Source organism: Schistocerca piceifrons, chromosome 3 (genome assembly GCF_021461385.2).
Source record: "Schistocerca piceifrons isolate TAMUIC-IGC-003096 chromosome 3, iqSchPice1.1, whole genome shotgun sequence".
NCBI classification, from domain to species: domain Eukaryota; kingdom Metazoa; phylum Arthropoda; class Insecta; order Orthoptera; family Acrididae; genus Schistocerca; species Schistocerca piceifrons.
In genome coordinates, this window is record NC_060140.1 from 282,878,835 (window position 1) to 282,906,189 (window position 27,355).

General features: G+C 45.9%; 1 protein-coding gene across 1 annotated transcript in view; it reads left to right on the forward strand.

The window, feature by feature from the left end:
* LOC124788590 overlaps window positions 1–27,355 on the forward strand; it is a 96,869-nt gene that overhangs the window by 56,855 nt on the left and 12,659 nt on the right. Inside the window, exon 6 of the mRNA XM_047255860.1 lies at window positions 21,465–21,661. Within this exon, the coding sequence (XP_047111816.1) occupies window positions 21,465–21,661 (197 nt within the window). The remainder of the gene's footprint in view (window positions 1–21,464; window positions 21,662–27,355) is intronic.

Here is a 27,355-nt window from a genome sequence, read left to right on the forward strand (position 1 = left end):
CCTTCAATGTCCTCTTTCCTCCTATCCGCCCTCTGTTCTGCCTTTAAAAGTGGAATTCCCGTTGCACTCCTAATGTTGATAAAGATGATGTTTGGTTTGTGGGCCGCTCAACCCCACGGTCTACAGCGCCCGTACGAAGTCCCAACTTTTACACAACCCAGTTTTTGTACACAGTCCAATCTAGCCACTGTCACGAATGATAATGATGATGAAATAATAAGGACAACACAAACACTCAGTTCCCCGGGCAGAGAAAATCCCCAACCAGACCGGGAATCGAACCCAGGACCCCCTGATCCAGAGGCAGCAACGCTAGCCACTACACCACGAGCTGCGGACACTCGTAATGCTACCACCCTTGCTTTTCATTTCACCGAAGTTTGTTTTGACTTTCCTGTATGCTGAATCAGTCCTTCCGACATTCATTTCTTTTTCAATTTCTTCACATTTTTCATGCACCCATTACACCTTAGCTTCCCTGCACTTCCTATTTATTTCATTCGTCAGTGACTTATGTTTCTGTATTCCTAAATTTCTCTGAATATTTTTATAGTTCCTTCTTTCATCGATCAACTGGAGTATTTTTTCTGTTACCCATGGTTTCTTCCCAATCACCTTCTTTGTACCTATGTTTTTCTTTCCAACTTCCGTGATTGTCCTTTATAGGGATGTCCATTGCTTTTCTACAATATTGCCTACGAGCTATTCCTTATTACTGTATCTATAGCCTTAAAGAACTTCAAGCGAATCTCGGCATTCCTTACTACTTCTGTATCCCAGTTCTTTGCATATTGATTCTTCTTGAGTAATTTCTTAAACTTCAGCCTACTCTCCATCACTACTATATTATGATCTGAGTCTATACCTGCTCCAGGGTACGCCTTACAATGCAGTATCTAATTTCAGAATCTCTGTCTGTTTTTGCAGAACTCAGTTAGTCTTTCTCCTCTCTTAGTCCTTGTCCCATGTCCATACTTGGGCGTCTGTTCCTTTCCCTGCAACTGCATTCCAGTACCCCATGACTGTTACATTTTCATTTCCTTTCACTTATTACATTACCCTTTCAATATCCTCACATACTTTCTGTATCTCTTCATTTCCAGCTTGAAAGGTTCTGCTACGGATCCCAAATACTCTAGCAGTACTCAAGAATAGGTCGCAGAAGGGTCCTATTTGCAGTCTCCTTCACAGATTAACCACTCTTTCCTAAAATTCTCCCCGTAAACTGAGGTCGACCATTCGCCTTCCATACCACAGTTCTCAGATGCTCGTTCCACTCCAAATCGCTTTGTAACGTTAAGTCCCAGATATTTAAAGGACTTGGCTGAGTCAAGCAAGTCACTGGCAACACTGTAACCGAACAATACAGGTTTGATCTCCCTACTCAACAGCATTAACTTAAATTTTTTCCACATTTAGAAATAGCTGCCGTTCATCACACCAAGTGGAAATTTTGTCTAAGTCGTCTTGTATCTTCCTACAGTCACGCAACTTCGACACCTTACCGTACTCCACATCATCAGCAAACAACCGCAGATTGCTGCCCACCCTGTCCGCCAAATCATATATATAGATAGGTAGATAGAGAGAGAGAGAGAGAGAGAGAGAGAGAGAGGACAACAGCGGTCCGATCAGACTTCCATTGGGCACTCCTCACGATAACCTTGTCTATGATGAACACTCGCCGTCGAGGACAACATACTTGATTGTAATATTTAAGAAGTCTTCGAGCCACTCACATATCTGTGAACTTATTCCACATGCTCGTAGCTTCGTTAACAGCCTGCAATTGGGCACCGTGTCAAATGAAATTCAGAAATATGGAATCTGCCTGTTGCCCTTAATCCATAGTTCTCAGTATATCATGTGAGAAAAGGGCAAGCTGAGTTTCGCACTAGCATTGCTTTCTAAAACCATGCTGATTCCTGGACATAGCTTTTCAGTCTCAAGAAAGTGTATTGTATTCGAACTGAGAATAAGTTCAATGATTCTGCAGCAAACAGAAGTGAGGGATATTTGTTAGTAATTTTGCGGGTCCTTTCTTTTACCTTTCTTATATACAGCAGTCACCTGCGCTTTTTTCCAGTCACTTGGGACTTTGAGCTGGGCGAGAGATTCACGATAAATGCAAGCTACGTAAGGGACAATTGCCGTAAAGTACTCTTCGTAAAATCCGGACCTGGTAGTTTACTTGCTTTCAAATCCTTCAGCTGTTTGTCTACGCCAGATATGCTCATTACTATTGGTCCATATGGGAGTCCGTCCGATGGTCAAATGACTGTAGGTTTGTACGCTTCTCTGGTGTGAACCAGTTCTTGAACATTAAATTTAAACTTCGGCTTTCGTTTTGCTGTCTTCAACTGCCAGGCTAGACTGGTCAACTAGGGCCTGAATGGAAGCCTTTAACCCGCATAGCGATTTTACGCAAGACCAGAAGTTTCTCTGGTTCTCTGTCAGGTCTCTTGCTAAGGCGTGACGGTGGTAGTTGTTTAGTTGTTGTACGCTTCGCGCATACATCTTTTCGCAGACGCACTAATCTTCGCTTGTCGCCATTTGTGCGTTCCCTTTCGAACCGAGAGTGCAACAGGATCTGCATCCTCAGCATATGCCGAATTTCGTTATTGAACCGTGGTGGGGTTTCCCATATTTTATCCAGTTCCTAGGCATATAACTTTCCAGACGACGATTCACAATCTGTTTAAATTCTGCCCATAATTCCTTTATATCCATATTACTGGAACTAAGTGATAACAGTTCACTCGCTAAGTGAAAAGCTAATAACTGCTTATCTGCTCTACGTAGCACAAACACTCTCCTAGCCTTCTTGCTGATTTATTATCTTTCGTAGTCATTGTTACTACGATGACATCATGATCGCTAATGCCCGTTTCTGTACTGACACTGTCGATAATGTCCGGCCTATTTGTAGCTACAAAGTCTAACATATTTCCATTGTTTGTGGGCTGCCGAGCTAGATGCTCCAGACAATTTACAGAAAAAGTGTTCAAAAGTATTTCACATGACTGTCTGTCTGTAACCCCCCCCCCCCCCCCCCGCAATGAATCCATAGACATTCCAATCTACACTCGGTGGGTTAAAGTCGCGTCTAACTAGTATTGCACGATCTGGGTATTGCGGCGCTATTGACTGTAGACTTCCTTTAAATGACTCTAGAACTCCAGAATGAGCTTTTCACTCTGCAGCGGACTGTGCGCTGATATGAAACTTCCTGGCAGATTAAAACTGTGTGCCGGACCGAGACTCGAATTCGGGACCTTTGCCTTTCGTGGGCAAGTGCTCTCCAACTGAGCTACCCAAGCACAGGTCCCGAGTTCGAGTCTCCGTCCGGCACACAGTTTTAATAAACGACTCTAGAACTGTCACAGCAGAATCGGGTCGCCGGTAGAAACATTAAACAGTTAATTGGGTTTCACCTACACCTGTTTTACGCTGCCACGTAACTTCACTGTCACACTCAACTTCGACCTCACTAGAGACAAGATTTTTCTCAACTCCTACGGCATCTAATCTGCCTTTCAGATATACGTTTCAGGACTCGCTAAATATGTCAGAGCTTTCCACTTCGGATTTCAGCCAGCTTTCGGTCTCAAACATAATAAGAGCACGAGAACTTCCCTGGAGGGCAGTAAATTCTGGAACTTTAAGACCAACACTTCTACAGTTTTCTGATAAAATGGTGACAGTCGAATTGTCTTTATTCTGGACACCGTTTGACTTCCCTTGCTACATATCGACTGGCGAGTATTCTCATCAGAACACCTCAAACTACTGCCTAGCCTAAAAAAAACCTCATGTTCACGCTACAAGTACTCTGCTACACGAGTAGCTGCTTGCATTGTATAGTGCACCCCAGATCTGTCAAGGGGGAGTCCTACAAATCCTCACACGATAACGCAGATCTAGAATCTGAAGCCAAGCCCATCACAGAGTCGACGAAGCCTTTAGCTGAGACCCTCCCCTGGGCTCTAAACCAAAGGACCCCGATCAACTCTGGGAACAGTGCTGCAAACTGCGAGCTCTTCTTGTACCCCGCTCACAAGGACAGCAGTCTTCATGACGTCCGCCATCCACCTGTTCGAACTATCGCCTCAGAACCCATGCAACAGGCGTCGTTGGTGCTGACATGAGCCACAACATGCAGACGACTGCACTCTGCACGTCGATAGCCACAGGCAAGGCCGCTTGCACATCTCGGATTAGCCCTCCCCCCCCCCCCCCCCCCCCCCCCCCCGGCAGACATACAGAGTGCACATTGCCTTTCTTTCCAGCGCTGAATACTATTTGCCTAAGAGACTCCATAACGCTCCTAACATTGGAGCTCCCAGTAACTGGTAAACCTCTCCCCTCAAGTGACCGTCCGGACACTGCTGAACGAGCTGCCCCCTGTCCACTCACAAGTTGAAAGGGCGAGACCAGGCGTCCAGTCTCCACATTAGTCCTTTGCCTCGAGCGACGCGAACGTGTTTCCAACCGCCACTCACCCTGCTGTGAGGGTGGATCCACTGCGTCAGGTGCATCAGAAAGTGTCTCGGAATCAGAGCCCGTGGGCAAAACAAGCGGCACCTGAGGTGTTCCATGCGACGGGCCAGATTATATACATATCAGACGTCTGTTCTTTCTGACAAGTCCGAAAGCACAGAAACCACATACAAAAATACAGCGATGACAGCCAATCATCCCTTCAGAGCAGATGCACACCAAGCTCGAACTCTTACAGGAATCGGAGAGATACCGCGAATAATGAGGCTAGTGAGCAGGGGCACTACATCAGCAGTGAATAGTATGAGAATTTATGTCTGACAGGAGGTGGGCTACGGTAGTCCGTGCTGTTGTGGTGACCACTGTGTTCAGATTGCATAGTGGTCAGCACTCTGCCTAATAAACAGCAGACCCGGGTTCAGAGCCCGGTTTGGTGCAAATTTTGAACTTGCCTCATTGATATAAATCAATGCTCGTTTGTAGCTAATGTCTTTAATTCCTTTGTATCCTGTGAATTATTATGGGTGGAGGTTACACTCAACAAACGAGCTAGGTTAATAATTGGCTCCTTTTACCGACCTCCAGACTCAGCAGCATTAGTGGCAGAACAACTGAGAGAAAATTTGGAATACATTTCACATAAATTTTCTCAGCATGTTATAGTCTTAGTTGGAGATTTCAATTTTCCAGATATAGACTGGGACACTCAGATGTTTAGGACGGGCGGTAGGGACAGAGCATCGAGTGACATTATACTGAGTGCACTATCCGAAAATTACCTCGAGCAATTAAACAGAGAACCGACTCGTGGAGATAACATCTTGGACCTACTGATAACAAACAGACCCGAACTTTTCGACTCTGTATGTACAGAACAGGGAATCAGTGATCATAAAGCCGTTGCAGCACCCCTTAAATTGGAAGTTAGTAGGAATATAAAAAGGGGAGGAAGGTTTATCTGTTTAGCAACAGTAATAGAAGGCAGATTTCAGACTACCTAACAGATCAAAACGAAAATTTCTGTTCCGACACTGACAATGTTGAGTGTTTATGGAAAAAGTTCAAGGCAATCGTAAAATGCGTTTTAGACAGGTATGTGCCGAGTAAAACTGTGAGGGACGGGAAAAACCCACCGTGGTACAACAACAAAGTTAGGAAACTACTGCGAAAGCAAAGAGAGCTCCACTCCAAGTTTAAACGCAGCCAAAACCTCTCAGACAAACAGAAGCTAAACGATGTCAAAGTTAGCGTAAGGAGGGCTATGCGTGAAGCGTTCAGTGAATTCGAAAGTAAAATTCTATGTACCGACTTGACAGAAAATCCTAGGAAGTTAAATCAGTAAGTGGCTCGAAACAGATTATCCAGACACTACGGGATGATGATGGCATTGAAACAGAGGATGACACGCGTAAAGCTGAAATACTAAACACATTTTTCCAAAGCTGTTTCACAGAGGAAGACCGCACTGCAGTTCCTTCTCTAAATCCTCGCACAAACGAAAAAATGGCTGACATCGAAATAAGTGTTCAAGGAATAGAAAAGCAACGGGAATCACTCAATAGAGGAAAGTCCACTGGACCTGACGGGATACCAATTCGATTCTACACAGAGTACGCGAAAGAACTTGCTCCCCTTCTAACAGCCGTGTACCGCAAGTCTCTAGAGGAACGGAAGGTTCCAAATGATTGGAAAAGAGCACAGGTAATCCCAGTCTTCAAGAAGGGTCGTCGAGCAGATGCGCAAAACTATAGACCTACATCTCTGACGTCGATCTGTTATAGAATTTTAGAACATGTTTTTTGCTCGAGTATCATGTCGTTTTTGGAAACCCGGAATCTACTCTGTAGGAATCAACATGGATTCCGGAATCAGCGATCGTGTGAGACCCAACTCGCATTATTTGTTCATGAGACCCAGAAAATATTAGATACAGGCTCCCAGGTAGATGCTATTTTTCTTGACTTCCGGAAGGCGTTCGATACAGTTCCGCACTGTCGCCTGATAAACAAAGTAAGAGCCTAAGGAATATCAGACCAGCTGTGTGGCTGGATTGAAGAGTTTTTAGCAAACAGAACACAGCATGTTGTTATCAATGGAGAGACGTCTACAGACGTTAAGGTAACCTCTGGCGTGCCACAGGGGAGTGTTATGGGACCATTGCTTTTCACGATATATATAAATGACCTAGTAGATAGTGTCGGAAGTTCCATGCGGCTTTTCGCGGATGATGCTGTAGTATACAGAGAAGTTGCAGCATTAGAAAATTGTAGTGAAATGCAGGAAGATCTGCAGCGGATAGGCACTTGGTGCAGGGAGTGGCAACTGACCCTTAACATAGACAAATGTAATGTATTGCGAATACATAGAAAGAAGGATCCTTTATTATATGATTATATGATAGCGGAACAAACACTGGTAGCAGTTACTTCTGTAAAATATCTGGGAGTATGCGTGCGGAACGATTTGAAGTGGAATGATCATATAAAATTAATTGTTGGTAAGGCGGGTACCAGGTTGAGATTCATTGGGAGAGTCCTTAGAAAATGTAGTCCATCAACAAAGGAGATGGCTTACAAAACACTCGTTCGACCTATACTTGAGTATTGCTCATCAGTGTGGGATCCGTACCAGATCGGTCTGACGGAGGAGATAGAGAAGATCCAAAGAAGAGGGGTGCGTTTCGTCACAGGATTATTTGGTAACCGTGATAGCGTTACGGAGATGTATAACAAACTCAAGTGGCAGACTCTGCAAGAGAGGCGCTCTGCATCGCGCTGTAGCTTGCTCGCCAGGTTTCGAGAGAGTGCGTTTCTGGATGAGGTATCGAATATATTTCTTCCCCCTACTTATAGCTCCCGAGGAGATCACGAATGTAAAATTAGAGAGATTAGAGCGCCCACGGAGGCTTTCAGACAGTCGTTCTTCCCGCGAACCATACGCGACTGGAACAGGAAAGGGAGGTAATGACAGTGGCACGTAAAGTGTCCTCCGCCACACACCGTTGGGTGGCTTGCGGAGTATAAATGTAGATGTAGATGTAGAATATGTCTCGATTTTCCTTAAGCCTTACGTCTATGACCAAGTGCAAAGTCAGCAGTCTCTGGTGCTTTTACCTTTGCTCATGCTAAACTGCTCGCCATCCAACAATTTTCTCTTAAATTAACAAATTCCTCCTCCTTCATAGGCACGGTCGTTCAGTGCATATTCTTCACTCTTCGCGGTCACAGGTCAACGCCAACTGACGTCACGCATCGGCGATATCCTCTTAATTTGGAATGTTACTTTCGGCGTGGAATGTCCACCCCAGCATGTTGAAGCTATCGTAATGGCGAAAGGGTGCGCCACACGCTACTGAAAAGTTGTGTCTAATTCAGCTCTTTATGAATGTACTAAAGCCATTAAATCGTAGGAAGATTCTTTTAGACCAAAGTTACATGTATTGTATAACTTTAAAAAAACTACTAGGAAAAATACTTTGATATCTGCAGTTCTTACTAATCCATGTCGTTTCGGTAAGAATCGCTATCATACTTGCCAAGGAATAAAAAAATAAAAGTTACAAAAGAGGAGCTGTGCTGATAAACGATGATGATGGAGACAAGCCTGAAAGATCCTGTGTGGAGCAGTTAGTCCATCTGAGTTCCAGCTGCACCCGTTAAGAACGCTTGAAGCGTACACTGATGAGCAAAAACATTATGATCACTGTCCACTGCGAGACTGAATTCCATCTCGTGACGCGTCGAGGAAAGTATATTAGCGGAGCAGAGACGAATGGGGAATAAATGTGGCGATGATAGGAGACGCATATGAGGAAATCCATTGCCATAGCCGGCCGAAGTGGCCGTGCGTTTAAAGGCGCTGCAGTCTGGAACCGCAAGACCGCTACGGTCGCAGGTTCGAATCCTGCCTCGGGCATGGATGTTTGTGATGTCCTTAGGTTAGTTAGGTTTAACTAGTTCTAAGTTCTAGGGGACTAATGACCTCAGCAGTTGAGTCCCATAGTGCTCAGAGCCATTTGAACCATTGCCATAAGCTACTTTGATATGCGTCAGTTTGTTACGGCGCGGCCCATGGGAATGAGCGAACCAACGGGTGATGTAGGAGGTCAATTGTTTGCGTGGAGCTTTCGTAAGCATCTGTGGAAAGTGGTTGAAGGACGACGAAGCCCCGAGTAGGCGAAAAGATGTTGGACGTCCACCCCTCATCACATGACGTGGAGGACGGCTGCTGCTGCTCTCATCTGTTGCTTTCCCCTCTTTGGGGAAGTGTGAGGGGGAGTCTGTAGCCTTTCGGCTTTTACTCCCCTGTGAGCGTATGTGTGTGATTTTTCTATAGTTTTTGGTGTCTGTGATTTGTGATGATTGTTGTGAGTGTGTCTGGTACTTGCCTGAGGTAGGCGAGAAGTTTGGTGTTATATGGGAAGGAACAGGATGATGAATTGGGTGTTGGGATTTTCTCTTCGACTTAGTCGTCGAAGATCGTCATAGGGCGCTTGTGCTTATCGCGGGACATGTCATACCGACCTAGGGAGTGGATGAGTGCGTTTCTGGATCTGGAAGAACCCTCATAGAAGGCCCTTGCCAGATCCTGGAAACACTCTCTCAGGAGTGGGATTTCGGCTGCGGCGTGCAAGTCGTCTGTAGGGAATCCAAGAGGTAGGTGCAGTGCCCTTCTGAGGGCGCGGTTCTGCAGCCTCTGGAGTTTGTCCAGGTGCTGCTTTGCCGCGTATCCCCAGACAGGGCACGCATACTCCATTACTGGCCGGATCAGGGCCTCGTACACATTTACTGCTACTGGGCAGGGAAGGGAGCTGGTTGTGTTCAGGATAGGATATAGGATGGACATTCTGGCGCAGGCCTTCCTGTGGACCTCGTCTATGTGGGGTTTCCACGTAAGACGAGAGTCCAAGGTTACGCCAAGGTACTTGGCGGTTCTGCGCCAGGGGAGTTGGGTTCCATTTGTGGAGGACGGACGATGGCCGCTCTGTAAAGCGGGGTCTGAGAACAGAGCGCAGTGCTGGTGTATGCACAAAAGTCTCGAAGTACACCATTTAGCGCGCGTTGCTGAACATGTGGTTACGCAGCAGACAACTCCTACGTGCTCCCATTTTGACTGAATGACATCGCCAAATAAGACTGCCCTGGGTACAGGATCATAGAGACTGGACCTCGAGTCAATGGAAATGGCTCGGCTGGGCGGATGAAGCACGTTTCTAGTCATACCAGGTTGGCACTCGTGTCCGGATACGCCAGCATCCAGGCGAATGGTTGTTCGAAACATGCGCTGCGACACGGAGGCAGGCCGGCGAGTGCAGCACGAGGTCTGTTCAAAAAATTTCAGTACTTTGCTCACAAAATTTTTCTGTGGTACTTATTGTACAAGGGATGTCCCTCGAAATACTCTCGTCCACAATCGACACTACGCCTCCAGCGCCGTTTCTACTTCCAGACGCAGTCTTGGTACGCCTGTTGCTGGATCTGACGAAGCGCCATCTGAGAATTTTCTTTTATCTCGTCTGTCGTTGCAAATCTTCGTCCTTTCAACGGGGTTTTCAACTTTGCAAATAAAGAAAATCCGCAGGAGCCAGATCTGGAGAGTACGGAGGATGAAGCAGCACAGTGCAACAGTCACGCACCAACAGGGATGAACATATCGAGTGCGTTATCCTGATGGAAGAACCATGAATTGTCTCGCTGCATTTCATGCCGTTTCCTTCTCACACTATCTCGCAGGCGTGGCAACACTCTCGATAGTACCATCGAATAACAGTTTGTCCCTGTGGCACGAATTCGTTATGAACTAGTCCTTCGAAGTCAAAGAAAACTATCAGTATGGCGTCGACATTTGACCTGATTTGACGAGCTTTTTTGGTCTTGGAAAACCTTTCCCGATCGATCGTGAAAACTGAGCCTTGGTGTCAACATTATAACCGTAGACCCATGTCTCATCAGCATTTATGATTCTGTTAAGGAAACATATCGTTCTCATTTGCGCGATCCAAAAGCTCTTCACAGATTGCGAGGCGAAGGTCTTTCTGGTCTAGATTCTGGTCTAGCTTGGTGGCAATACGATGCATTCCATAATGCTGTGTCACGATTTCATGACATGAGCCAACTAAAATGTTACATTCTTCTGCAGTCTCTCGGACAGTCAGTTTTCGATTGGCGCGCACTATTACCTTGACGCTCCTGACATGAGCGTCGTCGGCAGACGTCGAAGGGCGTCCTGAACGAGGCATTTTTAAACCGTGTGAACTATTGGTAATATCGAGTACGGCTTAATCCCTCACCACCGTAAGCTTCCTGCATCATTTGGAATGTCTCTGTAAAGATTTTCTTGAGTTTCACGCACAATTTAATGCGGAAGCGTTGCTCCTCTAACTCTGCGTGTCGAAATTCGCAAAGTGGGTGACACAATACCTAACAGATATACAACAATGAAATATGTGCAGGGATGCCAATAGCGTTTCTCTCCAAAGTACGAACGTTCAGGAACAGACCTCGCATTACTCTGTGGATGACATTCACTTTGGCATCCACGGGACCTGTGACAATATGCTAAGGCACCATGACAGCTGTCAACAGCGTGAACTTTATTACGGATAACCTGTACCAGTTTAGCTTGATGCCTTACCCGACGGCGATGGCACCTTCCATCAGGATAACGAATCGCGTCACAAGGCCGTCAATCGTGCTAAAGTGTTTTGAGTTGCTCCATAGTGAACTCACGTTGATGTATTGTACACCAAATTCCCCTGATCCGAAACCGATAGAACACATCGGGAACACTATCGGGTGCCCGCTGTGCGCCCAATAAACCTCCGGCCCGAAATTTGCGCGAATTTTGAGACCTGTCCACAGACATTTGGTGCCACATACCTTCAGAAACCTAACAAGAACCTGTCGAATCCATGCCAGGCAGAATAGGTGCTGTACTACCCTCCAAAGCGGGCGAACACGTTTTTAAACAGGCTGGTCATAATTTTTTCGCTCATTAGTGTAATTTCACCGATCGCGAAACGGTAGTAAGTAGGAAGACGTCAGTTCCAGATGAGATTCCTATAAGATTCTACAAAGATTACGCGAGAGAATTTCATCCCCTTCTAGCAGTAATTTACCGTAGATCGCTTGAGCAACGTAGGGTACTTAGCGACTGGAAGAAAGTGCAGGTCATACCCTTTTTTAAGAAGGGCCGTAGGACAGGCGCACACAATTATGAACCTATATCGTTGACCTCAATCTGTTGTAGAATTATGGAACATGTTTTATGCCCAAGAATTATGACATTCTTGGAGAACTCCCCTATAAAAATCAACATGGATTCCGCAAACAGAGATCGTGCGAAACTCAGTTCTCTCTGTTCCTCGATGAGAGCCACAGTGCCGTAGGAAAAGGCGCCCGGGTTGATGTCGTGTTCCTTGACTACTGGAAGGCATTTGACACCACCCTGCACTGCCATTTAGTGAAAAAATACTAGCTTAGCAAGTATCGGAGCAGATCTGCGACTGGATTCAAGACTTCCTTGCTGACAGAACTCAACACGTCGCTCTTAACGGAACAAAATCGATAGATTTAAAGGCAATTTCCGGTTTACTCCAAGGAAGTGTGATAGGACCGTTACTATTTACAAAATGATCTAGTAGAAAGCTTCGGATGCTCTCCAAGGCTGTTCGCAGATGATGCGGTTGTCTGTAACAAAGTAGCAATGCCAGAAGACAGTAACGACTTGAAGAATGATCTCCAGCGAACTGATGAATGATGCAGGCTCTGTCAGTTGACCCTGAACGTAAATAAATGTAACATACTGCGCATATATAGGAAAAGAAATCCACTATTGTACAGCTACACTGTTGACAAGAAACCTCTGGAAATATCCAGGAGTAACTAATCGGAACGACCTTAAATGGAATGGCCATATAAAACAAATAGTGAGAAGAGCAGATGCCAGACTCAGATTCATTAGAAGAATCTTAAGGAAATATCACTCATTCACGAAGGAAGTGGCTTATAAGGTGCTTGTTTGACCGATTCTTCAGTATTGTTCATCTGTCTGGGATCCCTACCAGATAGGACTGATAGAAGAGATAGAAGAGATCCAACATAGAGAGGCGCGTTTCGTCACTGGATCGTTTAGCTGGCGAGAGAGCGTTACGGAGATGCTAAACAAACTCCACTGTCAGACGTTACAAGAGAGGCGTTGTGCATCACGGAGAGATTTACTACTGAAATTTCGAGAGAGCTCTTTCCGGGAAGAGCCGGACAACATATTACTTCCCTCCTCCATACGTCTCGCCAATTGATCAAGAGTAGAAAATTCCGACAATCGTTCTTCCTACGCACTATTTGCGAGTGGAACAGGGTTGGAGGGCTCATTTAATGGTACAAAAAATACCCTCCGGCCCACACCATTGGGTGGCTTGCGGAGTATGAGGTTGATGTAGAGGAAACTGAGAATTTCCAGTGACGTCTGCAGCGAAAAGGGTATTAAAAGGAAGATATTGTGCTGTTCATGACAATAACGCTAAGCACCGCGGCTGTGCATTAAATTGATTAAAAATTTCAGTGTCACTTTACTGCACATTATTTTGCCAAAACGCTTTTCGGGTGAAACACCCGTTTTAACCTGTGTCGTCACATATCGCTCTCCTCCATCAGCCGCGTTTTGTACGATGCAGTCGACCCGTGCGAAATAACTTTTATAGCCACACACTCATCAGCGTGTATTAAATCTACCTCCTAATCAACACCGAGTTATTGCAGTACTCACTTTAATGAATACAAAACAGACAGTGGCGGCATTCAAAATGTATTCGACAAAAGAACTACGAACTTGTAACGGCAATAATTCATTTGAAAACGGTTGGAAGCTCGAATGAAGGAAATACAAATAACGAGTGGCTGTATTTCTTCAATTGTAAAAGATGTATGACAAAGTAAATGGTATTAGGTAAGACCTGTTGCAGTCATACCAATATCGATTCATTAACAATCGACGTTTGCTCAATATCATAACACAAAGAACCCACAGTAAATCAGAAGCGACTCCGAAATGCGGTTCTTGCGGAGTTCTCATAAAATAACAAAGACTATGGTATGTTGATTACAGGAAACAAAACGTGAAGCACTGACGTCACTAAACAGTTAAAGTTATACACAGGTAGGATAAATAATATCATTCGCGTAATAGATGCAAAAAATATCAAATTCACAAGAAAACCTGAAATCGGAAACAGTACTAAAATTCTTGTTTGGTGTTCTACTCATCTTAATGAGAAATCTTGATGCGAATAGAATGTGTAGCTGTACCCGCTTATAAATTACACGTCTGAGTCGAAATAGTGTTAGAGCTAATATAACTAGTAGCTAAGCTAAAGAAAAAAGTGATTTGATTGCACGAATCTCAATTATACCGACGGATTTGCCCTTTAAATTTAAAAGATCGCAATCCTCGATAAAAATGTTTTTCGAATGACAATAAATGAAGCCCAAGGGCATGCACTCAAAGTTTCCGGTGTACTTCTAGAAAAAGGACTGTTTTTCTCGTGGACAACACTATGTGGCGTGCTCACGTGTATCCAACACACAAAATCTCTATGTCCTTGCAAAAGAAGGAAGACCAAAAACTTTTTGATGCGTCGATGTTTAAATCTTGAAATGAGTAACTGATGAGGGGGAAAAATTTTTGTAGTTTTTAATATTTTTAACTAAGTTTCAACACAATGCAAAAAAAGCACTCTCATTGTGTACCTATACACAGGCACCATAAACATTTATTCAGACACATAAACATATCGACACTGCTGTACACCCAAGTATTTATTAACTCTAGCATATTTCCTCGCCATCACTCATTATAACAGAGTTGCTGATCTGCGATCGAAGCTGTGGGTAACAGCTAGTGTAGTCTATAATTATTTTTTAGTGTTTATTTAAAGAAATTTCTTATGCTGCGTCCTCAGTATAACTGTCTGCAAAAAGAATAAATTCCATTGTATTTGCATTAGATGTAAAGTACTACGCAATTCTGAGAAACAATATAGGACCTAAGATTGAACCTTGTGGAACTTTAGTAACACGTCCTTCCTTGCCCAAGTTTATTGATTTAAGCAGTACGGCTTTCAGCATTCCATTAGTTTAGTACGACATAAGCCATTTCTTAAGTAGAGTATCAAATTAATGAAACTTGTTTTTCTATGAGACTGTTATGATTTTGCACAGTGAAACCGTTATTATTTTGCGCAGTAAGAAGAATCTTCAACTTTCGTAGTGCTGTATTCCACAGTTGCGTGTAATATTACGGTGTATTGTACATTTTTACTTCTTGACGGTCTAACTACAACTGAATGAAACACAATTTTCGAGCCATAAGGGTTTGCCCTTATTCTCTGCAAAGCATCTTCAGTGTCCTGGAATATGTACATTTTTTTACTGTGTAGTTTACATTTTGGGACAATGTATTATAAAGGTTATAGACAGTTATGGTGGTTGGTTTTTATATGACGTAGTAATATTTGAAATGCTACTTGCAGGTTCCGTGAATGATTTTCTACATATTGCGTTTTAGTTCCGCTTTTGCCGCTGTTCTTCTTCTTATAATTGCCATTTGGCTTTTTGTTTTCCATACTTCGCAGCCCTAGGAACTGAACACTTGTTTTGATGCTATGTTTTGGTTTTATGATGCCGACTGTCGCATGTTTTTGCCAGATATCAAACGTTATTGCAAACTTTCGGGTGTAATTTTTTTTCTTTTTTTGAGATACCTATCACCTAATTGTGTTTATATGCAGGTGCGTGTGTGTGTGTGTGAAATAGTACTCGTTTCAGTAGACTTTTCTTTGTGTGTATGTGTGTGTGTGTGTGTTTGTGTGTGTGTCTGAAAAACTATACAGAGAATACATCAGGTGTTGGAAGTACGAAACAGACCATTTCACTTCTGCAGAACACTTGAAACACCATAACCACCATCCTACAAACATGGAACAAGATATGAAAATAATGAGATAGAACAACCATGATAAATATCTGATACAAATGCAAGGACACTTCCAAATCCAGAAAGCCACTGGTGAAAACAAACATGACAAATGAGCAAACACCCATCAGTACAGACTCTCTCCTACACTTAATAAAAGAAATGATAAAATAAAAAATCTGTCTCTCGCACATGGAGACCTTCCTCTCTCTCTCTCTCTTTTTGTTTCTCTCCCTCTCCCTCCCTCACTCTCGCCTTCTGGTCACACACAGACGCGCGCACTCACACACACACACACACACACACATAAAGACACACAGAATAATACGCACCAAAACACACACTCATGCATGCATGCGCAATCAGATCACAGACATCACAAAAAAGGAAAAAGTTACAGTCGAAAGTTGGCAATATCATTTGATCTGTGGCAATAACATCCGACAGTCCGCAACACAAACCAGAACATAGCATCAAAATTAAATGTTGAGTTCCTAGTGCTGAGAAGGGTGGAAAATAAAAACCGAAGTGGCAGCTATAAAAAGAAGAGCGCCAGAAACGGAACTAAAATGGAATATGCAGAAAATCGCGGAACGTGTAAATACACTACTGGCCATTAAAATTGCTACACCAAGAAGAAATTCAGATTATAAACGGGTATTCATTGGACAAATATATTATACCAGAACTGACACGTGATTACATTTTCACTCAATTTTAGTGCATAGATCCTGAGAAATCAGTACCCAGAACAACCACCTCTGGCCGTATTAACGGCCTTGATACGCCTGGGCATTTAGTCAGAGCTTTGATGGCGCGTACGGGTACCGCTGCCCATGCAGCTTCAGCACGATACCACAGTTCATAAGAGTGGTGACTGGCGTATTGTGACGAGCCAGTTGCTCGGCCACAATTGACCAGACGTTTTCATTTGGTGAGAGATTTGGAGAATGTGCTGGTCAGGGCAGCAGTCGAACATTTTCTGTATCCAGAAAGGCCCGTACAGGACCTGCAACATGCGGTCGTGCAGTATCCTGCTGAAATGTAGGGCTTCGCTGGGATCGAATGAAGGGTAGAGCCACGGGTCGTAACACATCTGAAATGTAACGTCCACTGTTCAAAGTGTCGTCTGTGCGAACAAGAGGTGACCGAGACGTGTAACCAATGGCACCCCATACCATCACGCCAGATGATACGCCAGTATGGCGATGACGAATACACGCATCCAATGTGCGTTCACCGTGATGTTGCCAAACACGGATGCGACTCTGAGGCTCTCACATACCTTATTAGCCAATTCCCCCGCCCATTTCTCCTTCTGGGGGACTTCAATGCTCATAATGTCTTATGGGGCTCTACGACTACTTGCCCCAGGGGTCGCGTCCAGGATAGCCTGATGACGTCCGAAGAACTCAACTCTGGTGCTCCCACTCATTTCTGTACTGCTTCTGGGTCATCGTCAGCTATTGACCTTTCCTTTTGCTCTCCAGCACTCGTGGATTCTGCTCTGTGGGAGGTTGCTGCTGACCTCCATTCTAGAGACCACTTCCCCCTTTGGATTCGCCTCCTGGATGAGGCTGTGGCATTACCAGTGCGGCCCAGGTGGCACCTCCGCAGAGCTGACTGGACACTTTTCAGCCATTTGGCTGTTTTGGAACACCATGCCTGCGTCCACGAATGGGTCGATCATGTTACAGCCGTGATCTCGCATGCTGCTGAATTGTCGATCCCACGGTCCTCAGGTCATCCCAAGAGGCGTCCTGTCCCTTGATGGACCACTGAGTGCTACTCAGCCATCCGACCCCGCCGTACAGCTCTGCGCCGCTTCAAGTGCCGTTCCTCAGCTGACAATCTTGCGACCTTTCGGGTGGCAAGGGCCAAGGCGCGGCAAGTGATTAAAGAGAGCAAACGACGGTCATGGCAATCGTTTGTGAACTCCATCTCCCGCTCCACTAGTTCTACGAAAGTATGGGAACCCATCAGGAGGATTTCCGGGAAACGCAGCCAACTACCTGTCAAGGCATTGCTGCATCAGGGATGTCTCCTCACGGCGCCGAGAGACATTGCCCAGACACTGGCCATGGATTTTGCGGAATCTACTGCCACTATTGACTGTGATCCAGATTTCGGCCGCTACCGCACCGCCATCGAGAGGGGTCACTTGGACTCCCGGTCTCCAAATTCTGAACCCTACAACTGCCCCTCCACAATGTGGGAACTGGATTCGGCGCTGTCTGTGGCTCATGATACTGCGCCCAGTCATGATCAAATCCTGTACAGCATGCTGCAGCACTTGTTGCTGCCATCCAAGGAAGTTCTCCTGAATTGTTTTAATATGATATGGTCATCCGGCACGTTCCCTGACTCGTGGAGGGAGGCGACTTTGATTCCCCTCCTCAAACCGGGGAAGGACCGAATGCATCACAGTAGTTATCGGAGTATTGCTTTGACGAGCTGTGTCGGGAAGACGTTGTAATGCATGGTCAACCGTCGCCTGGTTTGACTGTACGGGACCAGGCAGCTCCTTAGCCACTCTCAGTGTGGCTTTCGGAGATGTCGTTCAACTATAGACAACTTGGCCCTGCTTGAGGCGGCCATCCAGCAGGCCTTCCTACGTAACCAGCATTGTCTAAGTGTATTCTTTGACATTAATAAGGCGTATGACACTACTTGGCGCCGCCTTATCCTCAATCAACTCCATCAGTGGGGCTTTCGTGGCCATCTCCCCATTTTCATTCGGTCCTTTCTTTCCCGCCGCCTCTTTCGATATCGGGTTGGTAATGTGCTATCTGATTTGTACGTGCAGGAGAATGGTGTTCCTCAGGGAAGCGTTTTAAGTGTCACCCTCTTTGCCGTCGCCATTGACAGTATCACGTCCACTATCCAGAGTCCTGCCCAGTGCTCCTTGTTTGTAGACGATTTTGCTGTTTTCTGTTCTTCCTCCGGTCTTGCCACTGCTACTCGGCAGCTGCAGCTTACCCTAAAGCGATTAGAGGCATGGACTGCGAAGACGGGTTTTACCTTTTCTGCAGACAAATGTGTGTGTGTTCATTTTAATCGTTCTCGACGGCCTTTTCCTTCCCTGAATTGCGTCTGAGGGACACCATTCTTCTTTTTAGCGACACTGTGAGGTTCGTAGGCCTCACTTTTGATTCCAAATTGTCGTGGTTGCCGCACCTTAAAGACCTCAAGGTGCGGGCCCTGAAGGCAATGAATATTTTGAAGTGTCTGAGCCATCGGTCCTGGGGAGCAAATCGGGCGCGTCTGCTGCAGTTTTATAGGGCTTTAGTCCGGTCGCGTCTTGACTATGGATGCATCGTGTATGGGTCAGCGAGGCCTTCGTATCTGAAGATTCTTGACGCAGTACACCATGAGGGTATCAGGCTGGCCACTGGTGCCTTCCGTACTAGTCCCATCCCCAGCCTGTGTGCTGAGGCAGGGGAACCACCGCTCGCCATCCGGCGGAAACTCCTCATGGTGCGACGGGTGTGTCAGTTCCTTGCCTGTCCTGCCTCCCCTGCGTACCCTACCGTTGCCCGACCGCCTATGGAACATCCCTTTTCCAGTCGTCCCAGGGCAACGAGACCATTTGGGATTCGTGCCAAGCATTTGCTTGAGTCCCTTGGAGTGGAGCGTGTGGCACCCCAACTCCAGGGTTTTACCCGCCTGCCTCCCTGGTTGCTCCAGAGGCCCAGCGTCCTTTTAGACTTGTCAGAGTACCAGAGGAGCTGCACTCCTGCGTTTGTTTTTACCTCCTTATTTTACGATATTTTAAACCAGCATCCCGACCATGTACCAGTATTTACAGATGGCTCTAAACACGGGGACTCTGTTGGTTGTGCTGTTGTTTTCCCTGATCGAGTCATCAAGTTACAGCTTCCTGCGGCGTTCACCATCATTGATGCCGCATTGTTTGCGATCTTGCGGGCATTGGAGCAGATGAGATGTGTTCCCAGTCTTAAGTTTCTCAGCTGTTCTGACTCCCTGAGTGCCCTTCAGACCATGCAACACTTGTACCCAGCGGATACGCTCGTCCAGAACATCCATGATGCCCTACTCCACCTGCAATGGGAAGGGAAGGAGGTTTCTTTCTGCTGGGTGCCGGGACACGTGGGTATTAGGGGAAACGAGCTGGCGGATGTGGCTTCCAAAGATGCATGTTCCCTCCCTCACGTTGTTGAATGTGCCGTCCCCCACCATGCTGTTACCTCCCTTTTGCGTTTTCGTGTTATTCGTCAATGGGAAGAGGAGTGGCTGGCAGTCGGTGAATATAAGCTGCGTCTGGTCAAGGCCACCACGCGGCCATGGCGTACATCCTACCAGTCATGCAGGCGGGATGAGGTTCTCCTCACTCGCCTCCGCATCGGGCCCAGTCCCTTAACGCACGGTTTTTTACTCCGGCGGGAGGACCCCCCAATCTGCAGTGCTTGTGGCGTGCAGGTTACTGTCCGCCACATTTTACTTGACTGTCTTTTATTCTCTGACCAGAGGGCGGCGGTTTCCTTGCCACCGGATCTGCCTCTATTTTGCAAGACGACGCAACGACTGTGGTTAAGGTCTTGCGGTTTTGTGTCCTGTCCAATTTGTTGCCTCGGATTTTAGGGAGAGGATTTTAATGTGCTACTGGGTGACTGGCTCACCCACGTTTTAGGTAAGAGGTCCGCCAGTCACGATTACCTACTTGTTTCACTTCATTTCTGTTCTCTTTTCCTTGTGTTTCCTTTTTTAGTGCGTTTCTTCTCCTCTTGTTTTGCCTCTGTATGTGAGGATTTGGAACTGCGTCAGGTCTGTGTCTTTTAGCCGTTCTCCTTGTTCGCTGTCCGTCTTCGTCCCTTCACCGCATGTGTTCCTGTCTCTATGCGTTTGGGCGCTGATGACCACGCTGTTTAGCGCCCGAAAATCTCAAACCACACACACACACACACACACACACACTATCATGATGCTCTAAACAGAACCTGGATTCATCCGAAAAAGTGACGGTTTGCCATTCGTGCACCCAGGTTCGTCGTTGAGTACACCATCGCAGGCGCTCCTGTCTGTGATGCAGCGTCAAGGGTAACCGCAGCCGTGGTCTCCGAGCTGATAGTCCATGCTGTTGGAAACGTCGTCGAACTGTTTATGCAGATGGTTGTTGTCTTGCAAACGTCCCCATCTGTTGACTCAGTGATCGAAAAATCGCTGCACGATCCGTTACAGCCATGCGGATAAGATACCTGTCATCTCGGCTGCTAGTGATACGAGGCCGTTGGGATGCAGCACGGCGTTCCGTATTACCCTCCTGAACCCACCGATTCCATATTCTGCTAACAGTCATTCGATCTCGAACAACGGGAGCAACAATGTCGCGATACGATAAACCGCAATCGCGATAGGCTACAATCCGCCCTTTATCAAAGTCGTAAACGTGATGGTACGCATTTCTCCTCCTTACACGAGGCTTCACAACAACGTTTCACCAGGCAACGCCGGTCAACTGCTGTTTGTGTATGAGAAATCTTTTGGAAACTGTCTTCATGTCAGCACGTTGTAGGTGTCGCCACCGGCGCCAACCTTGTGTGAATTCTCTGAAAAGCTAATCATTTGCATATCACAGCATCTTCTTCCTGACGGTTAAATTTCGCGTCTGTAGCACTATATCTTCGTGGTGTAGAAATTTTGACGGCCAGTAGTGTAGAATTTACAATGTTACTACGCCATAGAAAAACCAACCACCAGAACTGTTTATAATCTATATATACACTTCCAAAATGTAAACCAAACAGTAAAAATATGTACATAGGCGCAACGCTTATGGCCCGATAATTGTGTTCAGTTGTAGTTAGACGGTCAAGTCAACAAGCAAAAAAAAAAAAAAAAAAAAAAAAAAAAAACGTACCGTACGTGAGAAGAATGTCCGTCGGTGGTGGTTTGGTCTTGAGCCGCTACAGTTTGTTTAGTGAGCGTGCAGCTGGGGCCGTCCAGCGACTGCAGCAGAGCGCCGGCGTGTGCAGGTTCGCCGGCAGCCGACAGCACGGGGGCGCCGCCCAGTGGTGCTGGCTGGGCGCGCTGCGGCGCCGCCTGTGCGAGCTGGCGAACGCGCCGCTGCCGCAGGGCCACGCCGCCGGCTGGGAGGTGCTGGTCAGCGCCGCGCCCCTGGCCGCCGGGCCCGCCGACGCCGGACAGGACCCGCTCACCGCCATGGAGGAAGGTGGGCGGCCTGACTAGCGTTCACCACACACACTCATACTGACCGTCGCGACAGCTTGAAACACTGCACAGGCTAACTCAAGCCAACGACATTCTACGAGCTTTTTGTTTTCTTTTTCCAGTTAGTTTCGTTCAATTATTTATTAGCATGCTGTGTGCATCACACACTGCTCAATAAAAAAACATAAGCACCCAGAAGGGAAGGCGATAAAAAAAATCAAAGTTCACCACTTGAGAGGGTATGTCAGGTTATTTCCGTCTTCAGAATGAGATTTTCACTCTGCAACGGAGTGTGCGCCGATATGAAACTTCCTGGCAGATTAAAACTGTGTGCCGGACCAAGACTCGAACTCGGGACCTTTGCCTTTCGTGGGCAAGTGCCTTACCAACTTTTTTTCTTTCTTTTTTTTTGCATTTTGTTCGTTGTTGATCGTTGTGTTTGGTCGTTGCGGACGTCACATGACATCCTTTCAAGTTCGTTTGTTGATCCTTCCACTCAGTTTTTTTTATTACAGAATCAACTGAGCTACCCAAGCACGACTCACGCCCCGTCCTCACAGCTTTACTTCCGCCAGTACCTCGTCTCCAAACTTCACAGAAGCTCTCCTGTGAACCTTGCAGAACTAGCACTCGCGGAACAAAGGAGATTGTGGAGACATGGCTTAGCCATAGCCTGGGGGATGTTTCCAGATTGAGAGATTTGCAAGAGAGCTTCTGTGAAGTTTGGAAAGTGGGAGACGAGGTACTGGCGGAAGTAAAGCTGCGAGGACGGTCCCGGAATCGTCCTTGCGCAGCTCAGTTAGTAGAGCACTCGCCCGCGAAAGGCAAAGGTCCCGAGTTCGAGTCTCGGTCCGGCACACAGCTTTAATCTGCCAGGAAGTTTCTTATTTCCGTCTTTATTGAATGAAAATTGAGGATGTGTTAGATGACGATCATTTTGGCTTTACGAAAGGTAAAGGCACCAGAGAGGCCATTCTGACCTTGCAGCTGATCGTAGAAGACAGACTAAAGAAAAATCAAGACACGTTCATAGGATTTGTCGACCTGGAAAAAGCGTTAGACAATATAAAATACTGTAAGACGTTCGGACGAGCGGCTCTATGCGCTTCAGTCCGAAACCGCGTGGCCGCTACGCTCGCAGGTTCGAATCCTGCCTCGGGCATGGATGTGTGTAATGTCCTTAGGTTACTTAGGTTTAAGTAGTTCTAAGTTCTAGGCGACTGATGACCTCAGATGTTAAGTCCCATAGTGCTCAGAGCCATTTGAACCATTTGCAAGATGTTCGAAATTCTGAGAAAAGTAGGAGTAAGCTACAAGGAGAGACGGGTAACGTACAATACGTGCAACAGCAAAGAGGGGATAATAAGAGTGGACGACCAAGAACGAAGCTGTCGTATTAAAAAGGCTGTAAGACCGGGATGTAGTCTTTCGCCCCTACTGTTCAATGTGTACATCGAGAAAGCAATGGTGGAAATAAAAGAAAAATTCAGGAGTGGAACTAAAATTCAAGGTGATAGGATATCAATGATACGATTCGCTGATGGCATTGCTATTCTGAGTGAAAGTGAAGAATTACATGATACGCTTAATGTAATAACAATCTATTGAGTACAGGATATGGATTGAGAGTAAATAGAAAAAAAGACGAAAGTAATGAGGAGTAGTAGAAATCAGAACAGCGAGAATCTTAACATCAGATTAGTGGTCTCGAAGTAGATGAAATTAAGGAATTCTGCTACTTAGGCAGCAACGTAACCAAAGACGGACGCAGCAAGGAAGATATCAAAAGCAGACTAGCACTGGCAAAAAGGGCATTGCTCGAAAAGAGAAGTCTACTAGTATCAAACATAGGCCTTAATTTCACGAAGAAATTTCTGAGAATGTACGTTTGGAGCACATTTTGTATGGTACTGAAATATGGACCGTGGAAAAACTGGTGCAGAAGAGAATCGAAGCATTTGAGATGTGGTGCTACAGACGAATGTTGAAAATTAGGTGGACTAATAACGTACGTAGTGAGGAGGTTCTGCGCAGAATCGGGGAGGAACAGGATATGTGGAAAACACTGGTAAGGAGAAGGGACAGGCTTGTAAGGTGTCAGGCAAATCCAACACCTTCCATGAAAACCCTGACATGATAAGCAAATCCAGTAGTATGTCACATAGCTCCGAATAAATCGTGACATTAAATTAACCAAAGTAATACGAGTAATGAGTGAGCAAATGGAATACCACAGACTAATAGACTAACACAAGAATGCCTAAATTCATGTCATACCTTCCCACCGTGAGACAGACGCAGTTCCGAGGGGGGAAACGAGAACAGAAGCCGAGAGCAGAACCGTGTTAAGCTGGAAGGCCCTATGATAAGGGACGGACACCCACGTCTCCAGCTAACCGCTAGGACCACCCCCAGCCCATGTTAAAAGCTAGAGCCCTCCAGAAGAACAGTATAGATCTTACGATAACACAAAAAGGACCACTCCAGCCAAGTTTTAGCGTGAGACTTTTTCGCGTCTCTGTTACGTTGCAAACTTTGAAAACATTGCCCCACCACGAAAAGTATAACGTTTCTCATTGGATAGACAGAATTTTTGTAGGCGGAGCTTAAGGTTAACATTGAGACCCTAATTGGTCAGATGAAAACACAGCCAGATAGTTTTTTTAAACCAACTTCGGTGAATTGTAGTATGGAGAAGTTAGGAGGAGAGTTGCTTCCAAGACGGCGAGGTGAGCGGAGCTGTGCTGTCCGTCGCCCCCTGACGAACACCGATAAGGTAATGAACGCACGCGATGCTGCATAACAGCGCATAAAGCTTCACTCAGAACTGCAGAAGTCTCATCTGTTACACCCCCTTTTTGCGTAATACTAGTGTCGATCGTCAATTAAAGCTCTTGGTGTTCACATTTGCCACTTGAAGTAAAAATCTGAAACGCGACGATTTTTCTGTTATATAGTTATTGAGAAGCCACATCAGCCACTGTAATTTACGACAAGTTCGATAAGTAATTAAAGATAATTGAGGGTCACTGTAGACCATTTTGATAGTTTTCTCTTTTCTGAAACTTAATTTAAACCTAGATTATAGATGTGATATGGCATAGGTCATCCTTCGATCCATTGTAGAACTTGGAAACTCATTCAGGGAATATTCGTTCACATTTCTGTTGAACGCAGTTGGTTTTTACCATCCTGTATTAAAACATTTCCTTTTATCAATAGTGCAATTTATAAACAATGTTTTGTGAGTAGAGTAAAATTTCCAATGGTAAACTTAACTGCTTTTTCGACGTTATTTTACCAGCTAACTAAAAATAGGAAAGCCTTGAACCCCTTCCACTAAATTTAGTTAGTATTAGGGTTCTTTTACAGGGAGTGCAGTGGAGCTGACGCTGAAATCATTAAGTATTTGGTTATATCATCGCTAGTCTCACTGAACTCTTCTGAGCTCTACATGTCATGTGTGGTCTGGCGTCTCCTTACCAGCAACAGGTCCCAGGTTCAAACCAGTCAATTCCCTAAAAAACACGTTCAGAGCGTCGTTGCGCGAAAGTGGTAGGGAGACACGATATAGAACAAACAGACACCACGCAGAACGTTAGAGGCTGATAGGATATTTGTTAAGACATGGGAATGGCTTCCATGGTACTAGAGGGAGCTGTAGAGGGTAAAAACTGTAGAGGAAGACAGAGCGTCCAGCAAATAATTGAGGACGTACGTTGCTACTCTGAGATTGAATAGGTTGGCACAGGAGAGGAATTCGTGACGGGTCGCATCAAACCAGTCAGTGGACTGATGACTCAAATGGCTCAAACTCATTGTATCTTCTTCTGAGGCAAGCTGGCCCACAACAGATGTAACTAGCCCCTGATTTCTTGCATACTGGCACTAGGACGGATGATGATGAGGTCCCATACTCCGAGGAGCGTTGGGGACAATGCAGGAGACCAGCACAGGTCGTATTGGAGGTGGTTTGCCATTGCCTTCCTTCCTGGGGATGAATGATGATGCTGAAGACGACACAACAACACTCACTCATCTCGAGGCAGGAAAAATCCCTGACCCTACGGAGAATCGAACCCGGGACCCCCTGCGCGGGAAGCGAAAACGCTACCGCGAGACCACGAGCTGTGGACACTCGGACAGAGGTGACGTCCGAACAGATGCCACACATGTTCTATCAGGGACAGGTCTAGGGACCTTGCTGCCTACGAGAGTACTTCAACATAGCACACCCAGTTCATGATGGCACGTGCCATGCTTGAAGGACCATTTTCATGGTGAAAAATGACACTACGGTACGCTCGCTTAGCAGTAACATCTGAGGATTCAGGATGTCCGTCATGTACCATCGCACCGTCAGAGTTCCCTCAGTCACTACCAGCCTTGATGGGGTCATACTGCCCCCTCCTCCCATATACCGTGAAACCAGGGGTATCACCACTGTGGCTCTCCAAAACTTTGGAAGGATGAGACCCACCCCCAGGACACAGCCATATTCACCGAGGATGGTTATCGAGCATAATATAGAACCACAATTCATCACTGAATACAATCCGACACCATTCATCGGCAGGCCATGCTTCCCGGTCACGGCATCACGTGTGGTGGTTAAGGCAGCCTAGCATGGGAGAGTAATTCCATAGTTGGGTTGTTGCTAGTCTCGGACCAGTGGTGTGAGGTACACAGAGTACTGTAGGGAAGCCATTGCTTGCTCTCTGATGGCAGGCGCACATGTGACAGCGTTACGATGTGCACAATACCGCGATCCTCGATTGTGGTGGTGAAACGTGGTCAACTGGAATGTTCCCATGCAGTTCAATATCGTGCCACTGTCTCATTCGAATACGTCACAAATCCAAATATTGCACGATTGGACCAGCCGCTCCAGGAGACCTACAATGAGGAATCATTCATACTGTCAAATGCTCGTAGCTCTGTCACCCGAGTACCCAGCATCTACGTGTCCTTCACAGTGATGACTCAACATCTGATGCTGTTCACGTACCTTGTATACTCCACCAAGCCTGGTAACAGCACTTTACAAAAATAACATTAATACACTCTGGTGGCCGATTTACTTGTCACAGACAACTGCAATACTTATCATTAGATATCCGTCTATGATGTGTACGTCTAAAAAGTTACAATCACGTCCGACCATGCCTTCTCGATTCTTTACTTTTTTGCCATACTGACAGTGATGCAGAACCTATCAACAGGTCTATAAATAAGATACATTTGTAAGCCATTCACATAATTAACATACTTAAATTTTTACTGAAATCTGCAAAGGTGTTGAGGGATGCAGAACTGTGGGAATGATAGGTGCCACATGCAGTAAAACTAAAGAAGCCTTTGGAGAAAATGGAAACTCAGACGGCAAGCCAGCATTAAGTAAAGAACATACGGCTCTAAGGTGGAACCTTTGTATCTAAGAGCCCTGTAACAGAAAGAAACTTGCAGACAATGTTATCGAGAGGGAAGAGCGATTACATTAGGATGAGATGTGGAGAGGTGACACTCCGAGAGCTCTGAAACCTAAGCGAAAACATGTCCCCTGGAGTAAACGACATTACCTCAGAAATTTTTATTGGGAAAACCAGCCATATCAAAACCATTCCGATACTGCTACGGTCGCAGGTTCGAATCCTGCCTCGGGCATTGATGTGTGTGATGTCCTTAGGTTAGGTTA